This window comes from Lytechinus pictus, chromosome 1 (assembly GCF_037042905.1).
Source record: "Lytechinus pictus isolate F3 Inbred chromosome 1, Lp3.0, whole genome shotgun sequence".
NCBI classification, from domain to species: domain Eukaryota; kingdom Metazoa; phylum Echinodermata; class Echinoidea; order Temnopleuroida; family Toxopneustidae; genus Lytechinus; species Lytechinus pictus.
This window is the reverse complement of record NC_087245.1, coordinates 38,597,860-38,614,283: the sequence shown is the minus strand read 5'-3', so window position 1 is coordinate 38,614,283 and position 16,424 is coordinate 38,597,860. Positions and strand designations below refer to the sequence as shown.

General features: G+C 36.1%; 1 protein-coding gene across 2 annotated transcripts in view; it reads left to right on the top strand.

Annotated features, from left to right (window-relative positions):
- LOC129266913 (oxysterol-binding protein-related protein 1-like) overlaps positions 1-16,424 on the top strand; it is a 36,349-nt gene that overhangs the window by 416 nt on the left and 19,509 nt on the right. For both annotated transcript variants that reach the window (XM_064102366.1, XM_064102372.1), the window contains exons 2-3: positions 11,252-11,724; positions 12,377-12,587. In XM_064102366.1, coding sequence (XP_063958436.1) covers positions 11,519-11,724; positions 12,377-12,587 — 417 coding nt within the window. In that variant the 5' untranslated portion in view covers positions 11,252-11,518. The remainder of the gene's footprint in view (positions 1-11,251; positions 11,725-12,376; positions 12,588-16,424) is intronic.

The window sequence follows — 16,424 nt, the reverse complement described above, 5'->3', positions numbered from 1 at the left end:
GTGCACAGTGCTGACCAGGCCAGGCCAGGCCAGGGGTGGTATTCTGAGCCCGGGGTGGGGGGGGGGGGGTACTCGTCCAAAAAAGTAGAAGGTACGTGCCGCGGGCGAGACAAAAAACGGGGGCCTTGGAGCGGGCTTATTCTACTGTAAAAAGGAGGGTCCTCGGAACGGGCTTCGGAACTACATTCTCTACAAATGTTTGTGGAAACGGGAGTCCATGGAACGGGTCACCTGCGTTTGAGTGCATATGCATCCCTATGGAACTGGCATACGTGCATGCAGTTAGCACGGGCGCGGGGTGCGCTAGCGCAGAGGCGATGGTCGGACAGCGCTCTGCGCTCTGCTCTGCTAATTGTAGCAGTGTTCAGTGTTTTTGACATCCTTATTAATATTACGTTACATACATGTACGTAATGTGCCTTATCTTGAAAAAGACATCCTTTTTACATATTTTTTGGTCGCGCATGGTATCCACTCGTCAATGTAAGTGGCAATGGTCCCCCCCCCCCCCTTCTTCCCGGGTAAAAAAGACGATGCTTATCTTTTTTTTTTTCGATGTCTGTATTGCATCATTTCAAAGACAATATTAGTCAAGAAAAGTATGTAATAATTCCTGATTGTACAGGAATATCGTTAAAGGTGTTACTCTCAATGAATATATCATTTTTCTTCATTTTCATGTCAACATTTGGAGTTAATTCACCTAAACATTGATGAAATCGACGTCGTGGAGATAACATAGCTCCTACCCACTTTTAACTTTATTTTAATTTTTTCGTCAAAGTAAACATGGGCGCAAGCACATCATCTGCGTTGCGATGGTAAGATACGCGATGGGTATGTCTACGCAGGCACTGCTCTGACACGTATCATCTATAGCTACGCAAAATAAAATTTATACGCACTGATAAAATGTCATCTCAGAAAACCAAGAATTGGTGCCTTCATATGCATAGAATTCAAAACAACATTTGCATAGGATAATGAAAATATTCATCTAACGTCAGTTAGAATAATTTTTTATCTCGTTCCTTTCTGTGGTCTAGTGGACTGTAATTGGCAATTAAGACAGGATTGGCTTAATGCAAACTGTACATTTACCATAAACTTGGCTCATATTTTAGTTTTAAAAATTTCTTTGAATTAATTATCATACATTGACTATTCATATTTTCTGGAAGTTTTGATTTACTTATTTTGACTCCTGATTAATAAAACTAGGTGATAGAACCTAGGTAAAAAGTGTTTTCGTATTGGGAAAAGGTAAATTTGTAGTTGATTGTCATCTTTATAAAAATATAAATGTGCTAATTTTTGTATCTAAATACCCCTTATGATCATCTTAACAAATTCACTGCAAATGAAAATGGTATCAAAACTTAATTTGTATTTTTGTAAAAAAAAAAAATTTATACCATGTGTTGCTTTGGGGTTTTTGACCATTAGGCCTATATTTGAAAAAAAATACATTTTTTAAACATTTTTTTACCAGTCAAAGCAATACATGTATTTGTCTGAAAACAGTTTGAAATCATATTTTGAGTATATTTGGCATGCTACTTTTTTTGAAATTATGTGTAACTTTGATATAGTGCTGTAATCAAAGGTTTTTCCATCCAGACGTACAGTAGTCCTCAAAGTTAGTTTGAAAAATTTGTGCACTTTTCTTGAAATAGGAGGAAGAAACATTCACATTTCTTGCATCACAACCTCACAATCACTTTCAGAATTTGTCTAGCATTCGATGTCTTAGCATGAATTTTGGATACGGGATTACAAGAAGGTTCAAGAAACAAAGAAATTTTCATTTTTTCCAGTTGTTTTTACGGCTTCGTGTCGTCTCTCTCGTGCGTAGTGTACATGGTATATTATGAAAAGCAAACGGGAAAGAAAAAATAAGCTGGCGCGAAACGGGACTTTGGAGGGGAGGGGTTAAAATGAATAGCGCCAGCTTAAGTCGCACTATAACCACAATACAACGCAAGCTAGCTCAGCTCACTCAATTCTCGCTCAGCTGTGACAAAATATTACCGAGTATGCTTGGCGTCTCTTTGAATTTAGCCAGGGAACTTCGCTGCTTTAAATCGAGAATAAAGTCGAAATTAGTGTCATGAAAGTGGGTGTGCTTGTTATGGACAATATTTGATTAAGATCGTGATAATCGCTTCTCATTACCCGCGGCTCATACCCCTCTAAACGACATTGCCCTGGGCGGCTACGCCCGGCCACTCGAAGTGTTGTGAACTGGCAGACGTCTTACGTGTTCGGGAGGGGTTACGACGGGCTGGCTCAGACCCGTCACCATGGATAAACTGCACCCCCGACTTTTGCTTCTATCCCGCCGAGAAAAAGGTGCGGTTAATAGACTGTTACTTACGGTATTCAAATTTGTAAAACAACATTATTCCCTGCAATGCAAACTTATCGCGCAAAATGTTGAGGGGATGTACATGAATCAATTTGAGTAATTAAAAATTGGTTTGATTCTTGTTTTTGAATAAAAAAAAAGGATTAGCTTTTATTTTGTTCCATAAAATAATGATTTTCCTTTTACAAATCAATTGATAACAACTGTCCCATACACATAAGACGTGCCATGCCCTGTGCAAGGTGTGCTTTTTGTAATTAAATGTACATCCACAAGACATGCTTTATTCTTTAGTAATATGAAAGACAGTTAAGATCTTTCTTCACAGACAAAGGCAATGAAATACTTTCAGAAAATATTTAACTGGAACTTCGTTTTGAAATATCTTCCCTTTTTGTGGCTCCATACTGTTGTATATTGTTGATGAAAATATGTAACTCAATGTCAAATGTCATCAAACTTCACAACAATATTCTTGTCAAAGATATCTGCCATACTAATAATAACACAGCAAAATCAATATGCATATTATTGTTTTTTAAATGTTTAAAAAAATCTTTAAATGGTGTCAAATTTCTTGGACTTGCTGTTATATGTATCCATGCTTTTGTCATATATGTCTACTAGCGTTGCCGAGGCATTTGGTGTGCTTGATGAGAAAAATGTTAGTCATTTATTTTACCCCTTGAAAAATGGCTTGAAAAACAGAATGTTGTCCAATAGATGGAAGGGCTGCAAATAAGCAAATTTCCTCATTTTTTCTTAGCTTTGATCACTGGTATAATTTATGCTAATCTTTTCACGAGGTCAAAAGTCCCCATGTTGTGCAATGTTCTAAACAGTCCCTTTCTACTGGTAGAACCAGCCGCCCACTGATAACAGCTACTACCTAGTCTGCAGGCACAGACCCTGATTGAAACTTTGATAAAAAAGTTGGTCTCCACGCAAAGACTAGCACATACAAAACTTGCTGTTCCAATTGAGCAAGAGAGTCTCCAGTACACAACGCATTATAGACTGCACATTCAGACCCTTAATTCGAGTATAGAGTTTGCACAGCAGACTAGTTATTACCATGAGCAATCACAGTGATCACCCAAACATAAACTTGTACATTTACATAATGTTGGTTCATACTGTACCCAGTTCAACCTTCATGCTTTTCTGAATGCAGTACTCTAGGCAGGTGTAGACTTTCAATTCCATTCCAATTAATCATTGTCAAACCCTTGTTACAGTTTAACTGGGAACTTTGGTCATTGAGCAAACACTGAACCTTACCTGTATATTACATGTACAGGCAATCCCAGATTAGAACGTTTTGTGTGGGTTTTTTTAAGGGATGGGGGTAGTGGCATTACACAATAGGGATGATTTTTTTTCTTGACAACCTACTGATCTATTCATTTTTTAAAGAAAAAAAACCTCTTGTTTCATTATAATTTTTGTATTGAACTCATTCATTTTTTTTATTTTAATAGTTTTATTTCGATTGTGTATCTGTCTTTCTTTGACTCTTGATCTATTTAGAAAATTTTCATTCATTTATTTTCATTCTTTCATTTTCATGAGTTAATCAATTTATTTATATGAATATATTGATTTATTTTTGTCTACCGGTATTTATTTGTTTATTTATTGTCTTGCATTTATTTGATTTTTGTGATTTTTTTTTTTTTTTTTTTTTTTTTTTTTTTGGGGGGGGGGTTTCTTTCCCCTCCTTACAGTTTATAGGGCATGTAATTGTTCTTTGGAGTCTGAGGGTTCATAGTACAGTGAACTGAAATGAACCTTTCCTGATTGAAGTCTAAAGAATTTAAATTATGGCATAAAGCAGTATATTTACATTGTTATTAGATATCAATTTAAGATAATTTATGGCATTTTGCTCTTGAGATGTTGTGTTTTATAAGTGTATAATTTTCAAGTTGAGATTATTATTATTTTAGATCAGGTAGGAATGTCTTCTTTTATTCTTCCTTCTTCTTGTTCTTGTTCGTCATCTTCATCTTCTTTGTCTTCTTCTCATTCTTTGACTTCTTTGATGTTGTATAGTTATTGATTACTATTTTTTATGATTAAATAATTAATAGTATTATTATTAATCATGAATTTCTGTGAGTTTGCTTGGACTGATACCTTGTTCCCTAAACCTGCCAAATTTGCCAGTTGTCGCTGAACATGTCCCTGTCATTATTATAAAGACATGTTTTGTTGGGGGACTTCCCCCTTTAAGATTGTGATATATTGCACTTTGGCGTCTCACAAGCCTTGCATGCTGGCATACCCTTTGATGCACGCTGTAAAATTCGTCCAAATTAGCATTTCTTTCCATCAATGAAGCGTGAAAGGTAGGTAGAATCATTGGAGCATGAAGGAATATCCGAAAGAAGGAGAAAGAAAGTGCAATTTCATCAGCTTGAAGTGTTGAAGAAAAGCAGAAATCAATATATAATACATACACTACACCTGTCTATTAAAAGGAAAGTTCACCCTGGCAATAAGTTTATTGTAGTAAAAGCAGAAAATTAGAGAATAAACTGATGCCTCAGACTTCATGTACCATGTACTGTACATGAAGCAGCTTTATATATGTCATGTGATATACATGTAATTTCCCGAAATGCCTTTTTCTCAAAATTTTGGAAGTGAGTTTACTTGTGTGGTGGATATATCAGAGTCAAACGCATCCTTTCATACCCGTTTCTGTTATTTAAAAAATAAAATTACTTTTCATCATGTTGATTGTTCCATTAGTTACAATACATGAATACCAGTCCTGGTGGGTGTTTCACAAAGCTGTTCGTAAAGTTACGCACGACTTTACGCACGAATGGTGACCTTTCTTTTGCCACATGATCCCTATTGTAACTACTTTCGCACCTAAGATCATGTTAAAGTTGTGCGTAACTAAATACCAACAGCCTTATGAAACACTCACCAGGTTGATTGTGATTAAATTGAGCACTGAACACTACCGAACTACCAATTTAGCCATCTATTACTCATTGCACAAGAACATTGAAAATACACTTTACACAGAGTGAACTTCTCACAAAGGCACGCTTCAGTTACAATGTCAGGCTAATTACATGTACATGTAGGCTAATTCACAAGAACATGCTATTGCGCTAGTTCCGACATATATACATAGCACAACACGCCTTCAGAAATATTATGTTTCATTTTATGCATTTCCCTGAGCTGGCCCCCACCTGGGTTTCGTCAATCATAAAATGTTTTGTCGAAAAAGTCCTCCTTCAGTGAAGGTAGCCAAGCAGCCTTGAATGCATCAGAACTGCGTTGCCATGGTTAATGCATATAAATGGTAGTGTACAAGGGGATTTAGGCCTGCTACTCGTAAAAAAGGCAAACTGTATTGCCGGTGAACACTGGTTTAGTGATACATTTTCAAATTTAAGATTTTATGAAATCTTTGGATTTTGAGATTAACCGTCAGGAAAAATGCAACAAAACAGTAATTTTACGTGTACATATATTTCAAAAGTAAAAAAAAAAAAAAAAAAGGAGATTATATCATAACTTCTGACATTTCCTTGAGAAGTTCTGAAGAAAATGTTACATTTGAAACGGAAATAAAAAAATTGATGTTTATTGGATATGATGCAAAATTATAGCTTGACATTACAAAAAATGTGATAATGAAATAAACATCAAGAAAAAGAGAAAGAAATCTTGTAATTATTAGACATTAAACATCTGCCTCCTGTAATAGCTGGCAGTGGCAGACAACATATAATTGAAAAAAACTCTGCTAAATACACCCAGCACCTGCCAATTGTAGCAGTTTTGTAAATGAACTTTTAAAGTCAGGGTGGGGAGGACAGGGGGAAGATACATGTACAAATAAAGCTACAGAAATTCACTTGTGATATTACTCAAGTGATTCTCATAGTTTTTGTTGTTGTTTTTTTTTTGCGGCATGTATACATATTGGAATGGGGTTATCTCCAGCAATGGAAAGCTGTTTCTTACACACAGTGGTGTGATGTAGAATGGGCAGATTTGCAGTCTTTATACATGTGTAGACCAAAGCTCTGCAATTTTAAATATTTGTATAACTAGGTTTGGGGCTTCACAAGTATGCCCAACAAAAGATAATATATATGCACTGACATAGCAATGCAACCGGTTCATTGCCTATCCAATCAAAAGTTTTTCTTTGGAAAACCCCAGTTATGGCCACCATACAGTCCTCTGAAGTCAATGCATCTAGTTTAGGCTTGCTTGCGTCTATAGTCTGCAAGCATTGGTCAATTAGGGTTAATTATCTAAAGTACTACCATGTATACTGTATGGAATCTGTATAAAACTCAGTGACAGGTGGCATCGATTGATTATTGGGTGCATGTATAAAACAAAAATACATCAACTGGCCTCCTTCAAATTATTAAAAAAAGGTAAATGCACATGTACATGTATTGTGTACTGTACAAACATACACCTTGTACAGTTATTAGCATTTTATATGCCTGTAAACGTACGTGTACAATGTACACTGTACATGTATGTACCAACAAGGCATTGTAGAATGTGGATTTTACTTGCACATTGATATCTTTACAATTGATCAGGGTAATTGAAAAGACTCCTTATGATTCAGCACTTTTTTTGTCAGTACTTGGTCCCCCTGGAATGTTAATGAGATTCCTATAAGCTTTTGAATCATTTTCCTTATTTTCATTTTCAACCATTTTAAATGAACACAAAATAGCTTAAATGAACAACAGATGCAAGCCCCAGTGCTCAGCTAGATTTTTAGTTTAACCCTCTAGCACCTACAGATTCCTATGCATAATGGCAATTACTCACTGGAGGAAACAATAAAACTGGTAATAAGTAGGCATTGTTCCAAACAAATTGAAATATTTTTTTATAAATTTACTTTTGTTCATTACAAGTTATATTTATTTTGTAGCATAGGACCTGTTGAATAGAATGGTACATGGCAAAGTTCAATCAGATATACGAATATTGACCTTTGACAATCGTTTGCAGAGCGAGAAGAAAAAAAAACAAAAGTTCGGGTTTCAGCCGCCCCAGTCCCACGCCTTCAACAAAATGTAAAGTATCACTGACAGAATACTAAAGTTTTCGCAAAATCTTGAATCAAATATGTCAAAAATTAATTCCAACTCACATCTAGATGTCACTCTGTGTGATATCCAACGTTTTGATGAACATATAGCAAGGCCCGAGAAGTAAGTGGTTTTCCGAGACATGGACGCAGCCATCTTTGCTGAGATCGACTGCGCAACAGTCTGGAACTTGCTACACACCGATGCATGTCAATCAGTTTTTCTCTATTATACTCAATAGGAGCATACACTTTTCTATGCAGATCTATGTAGCAGCCAACCTATACGGTATGCACACGCAATATTACCACGGTAAATCATAGACAAGAGATACTATAGCGCAAAGAAAACGTACGGACGGTTAAGGGCGGTTCAGTGTGTAATAGGAAGGGCGGTCTCGGGCGGTTCAGGTGCTAAAGGGTTAAGTGCTGTGTGATACTTTGTTTGGGATCAGTTTTTTCAAAGCTCATATTTTCTTCTAGCAGTTCCATTATTTTCTATAAGTTTGACTGTTTTTTATCAACATTTATCCACTTTGAAGCATGTTTTTACTGTACACCAACTATTTAAATGAATTTCAAAGGCCTATACAAGCATGTTTTTTAAAGGACTTCGTCTAAGATATTACACAGTCAGAAAACTGGCCTTGCCACTGCACATCTATGTGTACATCGTGCCATTTAAAGGGAGAGTTCACCCTGACGAAAACTTTATTATAAAAATAGAAAAATAATAAAAAATATTGGTTATGGTTTGAAGAAACTCCAGTAAACTAAAGATTAAGAAAGTTATTAGAATGTCAAGTTATTGATTTGTGACGTCATAAACACGCAGCTGCCCCATATGATAACGCATAAATTTCGTTTTGTAATGGTTCATGATGACTTATTTTTATTTTCTTTTTAGGAGTAGGTGTGAAATCATTTGTGTATTGATATTCTGAAGGTACAATAAATAAAGACCATTTTCAATTTTCTGAGAAAAAATGGCCTTTCATTGATTTGATATTATTTTGTGGGAAAGCTGCTTGCATATATGATGTCACAAATCAAATCATTAAAATTCATTAACTTTTTTATTCTATGGATTTGCCTCAAACCTTCGCCAATATTTTTTTTTAATATGAACTTTTTGTCAGAGTGAACTTCCCCTTTAATCTTTAGAAAATGATTGATATGAGGTGAATAGATTTTTTTTTTGATGAAATCAACGAAAGACCATATAATCCTTATATTTACACAATTGGCTGTATGCATGGCAAGGCTTGCACATTTTCTCTGAAACTGTGGAAATGGGTAGAAGTGATCAAAGTTCAAAGTTTTCTTCAAATGTGTTTCAAAACACCCTTGATCTTTTGTGCAGAAGCATGTTTCATGTAGGGCTCTAACGCATTCTAAAAAACCCCTTTCAAACCCCATATGCAGAGTACCTTGAAACGCATTTTGATACTTAAATTCTACCCAAGAAAAGAGATGATTACATGTAACAAATATGCAGAAATAGGATTTCTTATTCTGTACATGATGTTGTACGGTAGCATTCACACTCGACAGAAATCAAGTATTTCTTGGACAAAACAGAACTCAAGACTCTGCTTTCAGATTTGTCATTTCTTTCTTCTCAGATCTACAGTATGTGTAGGAGGAAAAGAGATGCTCATTATTTGATTTCTGTTGCCAAGGTGACTTGCCATAATTGCAATTCATGCCATTTCTGTATCAATACTTGAACTTCTTTCTTACTAAAGGGCAGATTTGTGGGCAAGTTCCTCTTTTCGTTTGATTTCATTTTTGTGAAGATTCTCATACATGTACATTTACAATACATGTATTGTATGGAGTACAAGAGTAGGCCTACATCCTGTTGGATTTTAGATCAATTTCACAGTTGGTTGGGTTTTTTTTTCCAGAAAGAGCATTACCCTTGTGTACATCATAAAAATTAATAAGGGTGCGTCTATGCGCCACTGTTTTTACCCTAGAATTGTGATTGAAATCATGATTCTGCAGAATCACGGTGCATTTAGACAAAAGTGAAAATAAACGTCTTTCAAATCACAAACATGAAACAGAGAAAAAGGGGCGTTTGGAAAGACGTTTCTGTAAAATCAGCAACGAAAAAGATCTTATGAACATAATCATGATTTGAATCATGATTCTATGACGTCATTGTGTCGGGCTATTTCTGGTGTATGTGCATATGCTCAGTGAATGGGTCAACCTGCGCACTGTGATGCGCACTGGAACGGCCCGAAACGGAGGAGAAACGGCATTGGAATGAAAGAGTAGGCCTACATCCTGTTGGATTTTAGATCAATTTCACAGTTGGTTGGGTTTTTTTTTCCAGAAAGAGCATCCCCCTTGTGTACATCATAAAAATTAATAAGGGTGCGTCTATGCGCCACTGTTTTTACCCTAGAATTGTGATTGAAATCATGATTCTGCAGAATCACGGTGCGTTTAGACAAAAGTGAAAATAAACGTCTTTCAAATCACAAACATGAAACAGAGAAAAAGGGGCGTTTGGAAAGACGTTTCTGTAAAATCAGCAACGAAAAAGATCTTATGAACGTAATCATGATTTGAATCATGATTCTATGACGTCATTGTGTCGGGCTATTTCTGGTGTATGTGCATATGCTCAGTGAATGGGTCAACCTGCGCACTGTGATGCGCACTGGAACGGCCCGAAACGGAGGAGAAACGGCATTGGAATGAAAGTCTAAACCGTGATTCTGTGATTCAGGTTTTAGATTTGAATCATGATTCAAATCATGATTCTGGCTTGAGGTCGCATAAACGCAGCATAAGATAGTTTACAGCTACATACTTCCTTCCAGTAGTATCCTTGGTAGCACTTAACTAGTTTTAATTGAGAGTACTTAAATGGAAGCTACATGTAGTAAAGATAATACTGATCCAGCCAAACCACATTCCCATAACTTCCTTCATGAAATACCAGCACTTCCTCTATTGGTCTGTTGTATGTTTGTGGTCTCACTACCAGACTCTTTGAATCCAATTTACAGGTATATGAATAAAGGTACTGTTCAGCAGTTAGTCTATCTTCATATTCCATAGTGGTTGCAAGGTTACATATACAGTACACTGTACAGTATGCATCTCTTGAAAAACTGTGCGGTCTTTCATAAATCAAGTTTTTACGATAGCAAGTACATTTGTCTCAATTAGTCTGCAGGCACAGACCTTGAATGAAAATTTGATCAACAAGTGGGTCTTCACACAAGACTAACTCATATAAAACTTGAGCGATAGGGCTTTCTGTACACAAGTTATTATAGGCAACGCATTCAGACCATATAACTCAAGTGCAGAATTTGCACAGCAGACTACGTCTCAATAGCGTACCACCATACCACTGAAATTCTTCCAGACCCGGCATGCGCAGTGCATCATGTGTCGTACATGTATGCCAAAACTCTATTTAGAATTGTTCCTTTGTGTACACTGTTCTACATCAATTGGAAGTGAATGATAAAGCAGTAAAATTGAAAAAAAAATACCCTTGTGAATACTCAATCTTTCAGGAACAGTGAAATATCTTTGCAAAGTTCTAAAGATTTTTACAAGAAGTCCAAGAATCAAGAGTTTGTTTATTTTCCCTGTCACATGTGTACATTAACAACATGTATGTAACATTATAAAGTATATATGTACAAATGAGTACATGTGTGAACAGAGTTGAGTGAAAAAATGTATTTCTTAAAAATCTTCAGATCATCATTTCATGGATTCTTTCTTTGCTTTTCTTTTCTTCTCTCCAGCTTCGTAACCTGCAGTTGAAGCAGGAGCAAGAACGGACCCGTAACCTTCAGGACGCCCTTCATGCGCTGGCGCAGCAGCACGACAGACTAGAACTCCTCTCGGCGACCCTCTCCACGAGCCCTCTCAACTTCCAAGATATCCCCGCGGAGTTCGACTATGAGGATCATGAATTCCACAGTGTGAGGGACTCCGGAAGCCGAGGAAGCAGCCCCACCGGTAGCTTTGATGATCGACTCAGTGACGTCGAGAGCTTCTACAGTGTCAGGATGGATTCCGAGCAAAGGATGCCAACAGAGGGCGTTCAGCATAGAATATCAGACTCTGAGAACCATTCAAACAGTAAACAGAGCAAGGAAGACCTTGTTTCATCAAACAATGGAGATTATAGTATAACTAAAAACAGAGACTTGGGAAAAAGCGATGTGTTCACATTTGGAAGTGTGCCCGATATTATCATTCCAGGTTGTGCGAGGTAATAATTTTTCTTCCCTATGACTATCTGAAAGGGGTATTTAGTGTCGTAGCCGTCTGTCCCAAATCGATTTCTGCGCAATGAAAATAATATATAGGACAGTTTTATATTTTATGTGTGTTTACCTAATACATGTCGGTACTCACACAAAATTACAGGTCAGGTTTAAATTACAAAGTCGCAGGTCAAATTTCGCGCACCCATCACGTTTTGACATCTGCGCCATAACGTCCTGGCATCAGAGTTGTATGGAAATATGACATATAATTTTACTTGATTTGCGGATTTTTTCCTTTTGCAATTTTTGTACTCCACTTTTCAAGGTAATGATTAAATGCTGCTTCAGTAAATTCTTTCACTCGCAGTTTAATGATCTACTCTTGAATAATCTGTAATGATCCCTTCAATATTTCCGTTGCAAATTTTAAATATATATGATAGAAACATCCACTTGCATCTATCAAACAGCTTTTAATTTCTTACATTTTCAGGTGCATATCCAGCATCAGATCCTACAAAGCATATCATGGGCCCAATTGTCTGGGGACAATAGTGATATGCTTTGGCATGGGCCCATACATTTCTTTGTCATAGTTGATGCTGGATACGCCATTGATGTTCATGTGTTTTTGTTGGCTTTGTTCATCTGTAGGGTAAGGTTACCGGCCCCCATGTACAGACGAGACCATATGACGTTATGGACAGTACTAAAGCAATGCATCGGCAAAGAACTCTCCAAGATCACCATGCCCGTAGTCTTTAACGAACCGTTAAGCTTCCTCCAAAGATGCTGCGAATACATTGAACATGCCCACCTCCTTCTCAAGGCCAGTATGTCCGATGACCCTGTGGATAGGATGAAGGTCAGTATTTTATTAACCCCACATTGGGCCCTGTTACATGAAGCGTGGCGATTGATTGTGGGCTCATTTCTATGATTGATTCCATAGGTTATTGTGTACGATCAATCGTAAGAATCAGCCCCACGATCATCGCTAAGCTTTATGTTACAGGGCTAATTATTTGATGCTCTTATTTGATCAGCTCTTGTTCTTCAAATTGGCAACCTTTGTCATTTTCTTTCATTACTGCATTTTTCCCCTTTTCCTTTTGTATTTGTTTTTTAATTATAGAAATATCTAGATTAATAGAGATTAGAGAATGTCTTTACAGGTAAAGTTTTGCAAATTTTTATTAAAATGCTCATAATATGATTGATCTCTTAAAACCATTTTCTAAATTTGCATGAAAAATCTCATGACACCTTTAATGACATGAATCGGGCAGAGCAAAAGGAAATTTGGGTTGTAGGGGTTTTCATCATGCTCTACCAAAATATGGTATAAAAACGCTGATATAGTGATAATGCAAAAAGTGAAAATTGATGACGTCACACTTCGGTACTCTATTCTGCGTTGATAAACACTAATATTTTGCCAAGTGCTTTAGTATTGGGTCTATGCAAAAGATGACATTTCTGAAAGGATCTGGCTCTGATTTCACATTTTTCACAAAACAATATTTACATGTACCTGTTCTGTACACATTTATAGGTTTTAATCAAATTCATGTACATGTATACATGTTGATGAGTAGAATAGTGAGACCCAAGTCTCTCTCACCAACAATTGTACCAGGATTTAATTTTGTCTATACTTTTAGACCTTTGGAATTTCTGATGAATGTTTTTTAGGCTGGTGTCCAAGTATATCACCCAGTCACCTGAGTGCTCAAATTGGAATTAATCTCAACGTTATATTTGCACAGTGGCTTCGGTCTCTGGTGATGTCTGCATTTGAATAAGACAACACTGAATACAAGTAGGGTTAATCAATAAACTCCATTACATGTTCTGTATGTACTGCAGATTGATAGCAATGTATTCAAGGAAATATATAGGGGTGAATGATTAATTAGTTTGGGTTGTAGGTGTTTGTTTTAAATATAGATACAGTTTTTGTTTTCAATATAGATATATTTATAATTTCCTCATAAGTTTGAGGCATGTGTAATTTCTATACACACCTACGGTATGCACATGTAAAGGTTTTTGTAGTCTTATGTACCATTTTCATTTTCAATGTTTTTGGGTGTCAGAATCAGTTTGATATTATGTAGGCCTGTGTGTATGTTGTTTTGTTGTACAGGACTTCTGTCTGAGGGGGGGGGGGGGGCGTTGATAAAAGGAATATATATATTTTTTAAATCTATTTTTCATGTCCGCGGTACTGAGCATATACACTTCCATGTTTCTTCATTCCAATCCACATTTTGACAACATTAAAACACATGGCAAACTTTGATAAGTGAATGATTCAATTTACATATATATTTAGCAGACTTCGCGCCTTATTTTTTATAAGATCATTTATTAGATACTGTTGCGGCAAGTAATTATCTATACATGCCTTCGTAGTCTCTGATCTGCAATCTTTGCGAAGTGTTTTATATTGTACATATGCACATATACTTGTACATAGAAAGGTTAGTAAACTCATGAACCCTTCAGGCAAACAATAATTTTTCTCCTTCTGATGCATATTCTTAGGAATATAACACACTTGATTGTTTATAGAGGCCCAATATAGTTTGCCCACTTTGATAATTCTTCATTTACAATTTGTTGCTAAATTTTCCTCCCACTTCATGGTATATATACAGTACATGTACTGTAAAGTAGTTAATGGCTAACATGCATGTTCTTAATTAGCGCAGTCACATTTCCTCTACGTTTGCCGTACGGCGAGTCGAAGACAGCTATTTTAACATATTTTGCATAGCTACATATATGATGGGTGGTTTGAATGATAGTAGATGAAACAGCTGTTTTCGACTCGCCTATTTCGACTTGCTGTATGGTGGCCGTAGGGGAAATGTGACTGCAGCATAATGCATCGGCCAAAATTTGAAAATGAAAGCAAACTGAAAATGAAGACTACTACCATGTTCAATGATACGATGACCCAACCCCTCTATTTGTTATTCAGCTTTGGCTTTTGTAGAAGATTGGTGCATATGACTGTATCGCCCTGACACCAGGGGAGCTTTTCATGAAATAATAGTCATTGATTTTAACTGACTATTGTTATAAGCTACTAGAAATCCTTGCATCTGATTGGCTGAGAGCAAATTAGTCATTAGAATTCACACATGAAATTCCTTATGATATGCTCCCCTAATCAACACTGATAATACTTGGCCCATCACCTTTTCTGATCAATATGACGATAATGATCTACATATTTTCCAGTTGACTGCATTTTGACATTTAATGTGCAAACAATGCTGAACGCTTTGTACCTCCGCTTTTTTAGTCACTTTTCGACCATACAATAAATGCTGGAATGTTAATCTGTGCCTTTGTAATGATAATAATACATGTATGTAAACATGATCTACAATGGGCTTTACTCAGTGTGGAATTCAGAACAAAATGTGTACCTGTACCATTAATACCTCAGTCACATTTCCCCTCCAGGGCTGTACAGGGAGTCGAATACAGCTGTTTTTAATATTTTTGTACAGGGAGTCGAATACAGCTGTTTTTAATATTTTTGAACCAACTACAGTTTACATTAGGTGGTTTGAATAAAAATGAATAACACAGCTGTTTTTCGACTGCTGAAGGGAAAATGTGACTAAGGTATAAGAAGCAGTTTCAGATTTGAGGCTTACATGTGTACATGTATGTAGTGTGTTGTGTAATGTACATATACATGTATCAGAGAACTCCCTGCATGTACAGTGTATGTATGTTATTTCACGTTGAGCGATATTTTGAATTCCTAATTAAAGGACAAGTCCACCCCAATTAAAAGTTGATTTGAGTAAAAAGAGGAAAAATCCAATGAGCAAAACACTGAAAATTTCATCAAAATCGCATGTTAATTAAGAAAGTTATTACATTTTAAAGTTTTGCTTAAATTTCACAAAAAAGTTGTTTGCACACCCTGGTCGGTATGCAAATGAGGAGACTGATGGTGTCATCCACTCACTATTTCTTTTGTATTTTATTATATTTCACTGCATCTCTGTTTTGTGGAAAATAGCGAAACTTTAAATAAAATGTCATAACTTTCTTATTTTACATCCGATTTTGAGGAAATTTTCAGCATTATGCTAGTTTGCTTTTTCTCTATGTATCCAAATCAACATTTTTCGGGGTGGACTTGACCTTTAAGCAGGAAATACTTTGTACGTACATGTATTATGAAGATTTATGTGTAATGTACGAAGTACATGTAGGCCTACATGTACATGTAATACCCTCTGTGATGTATTAAAGGACAAGTCCACCCCAATAAAAAGTTGATTTGAATAAAAAGAGAAAAATCCAACCAGCATAACACTGAAAATTTCATCAAAATTTGGATGTAAAATAAAGAAAGTTATGAAATTTTAAAAGTTTCGCTTAATTTCACAAAACAGTTACATGTATATGCACATCCTGGTCGTTATGCAAATGAGGAGACTGATGACGTTATCCACTCACTATTTCTTTTGTATTTTATTATATGAAATATTCTAATTTTCTCCTCATTGTCAAGTGAAACAACGATTAATTCCTCCCCGAACATGTGGAATTAGCATTGTTTAATACTATGTGGTTCATTCAAGTTGGCTGTTATTGTCAAATCTATAAAAAAGGAAATATTGTATAATTCAAACAGTAAAAAACAAAAGGCATAGTGAGTGATGGA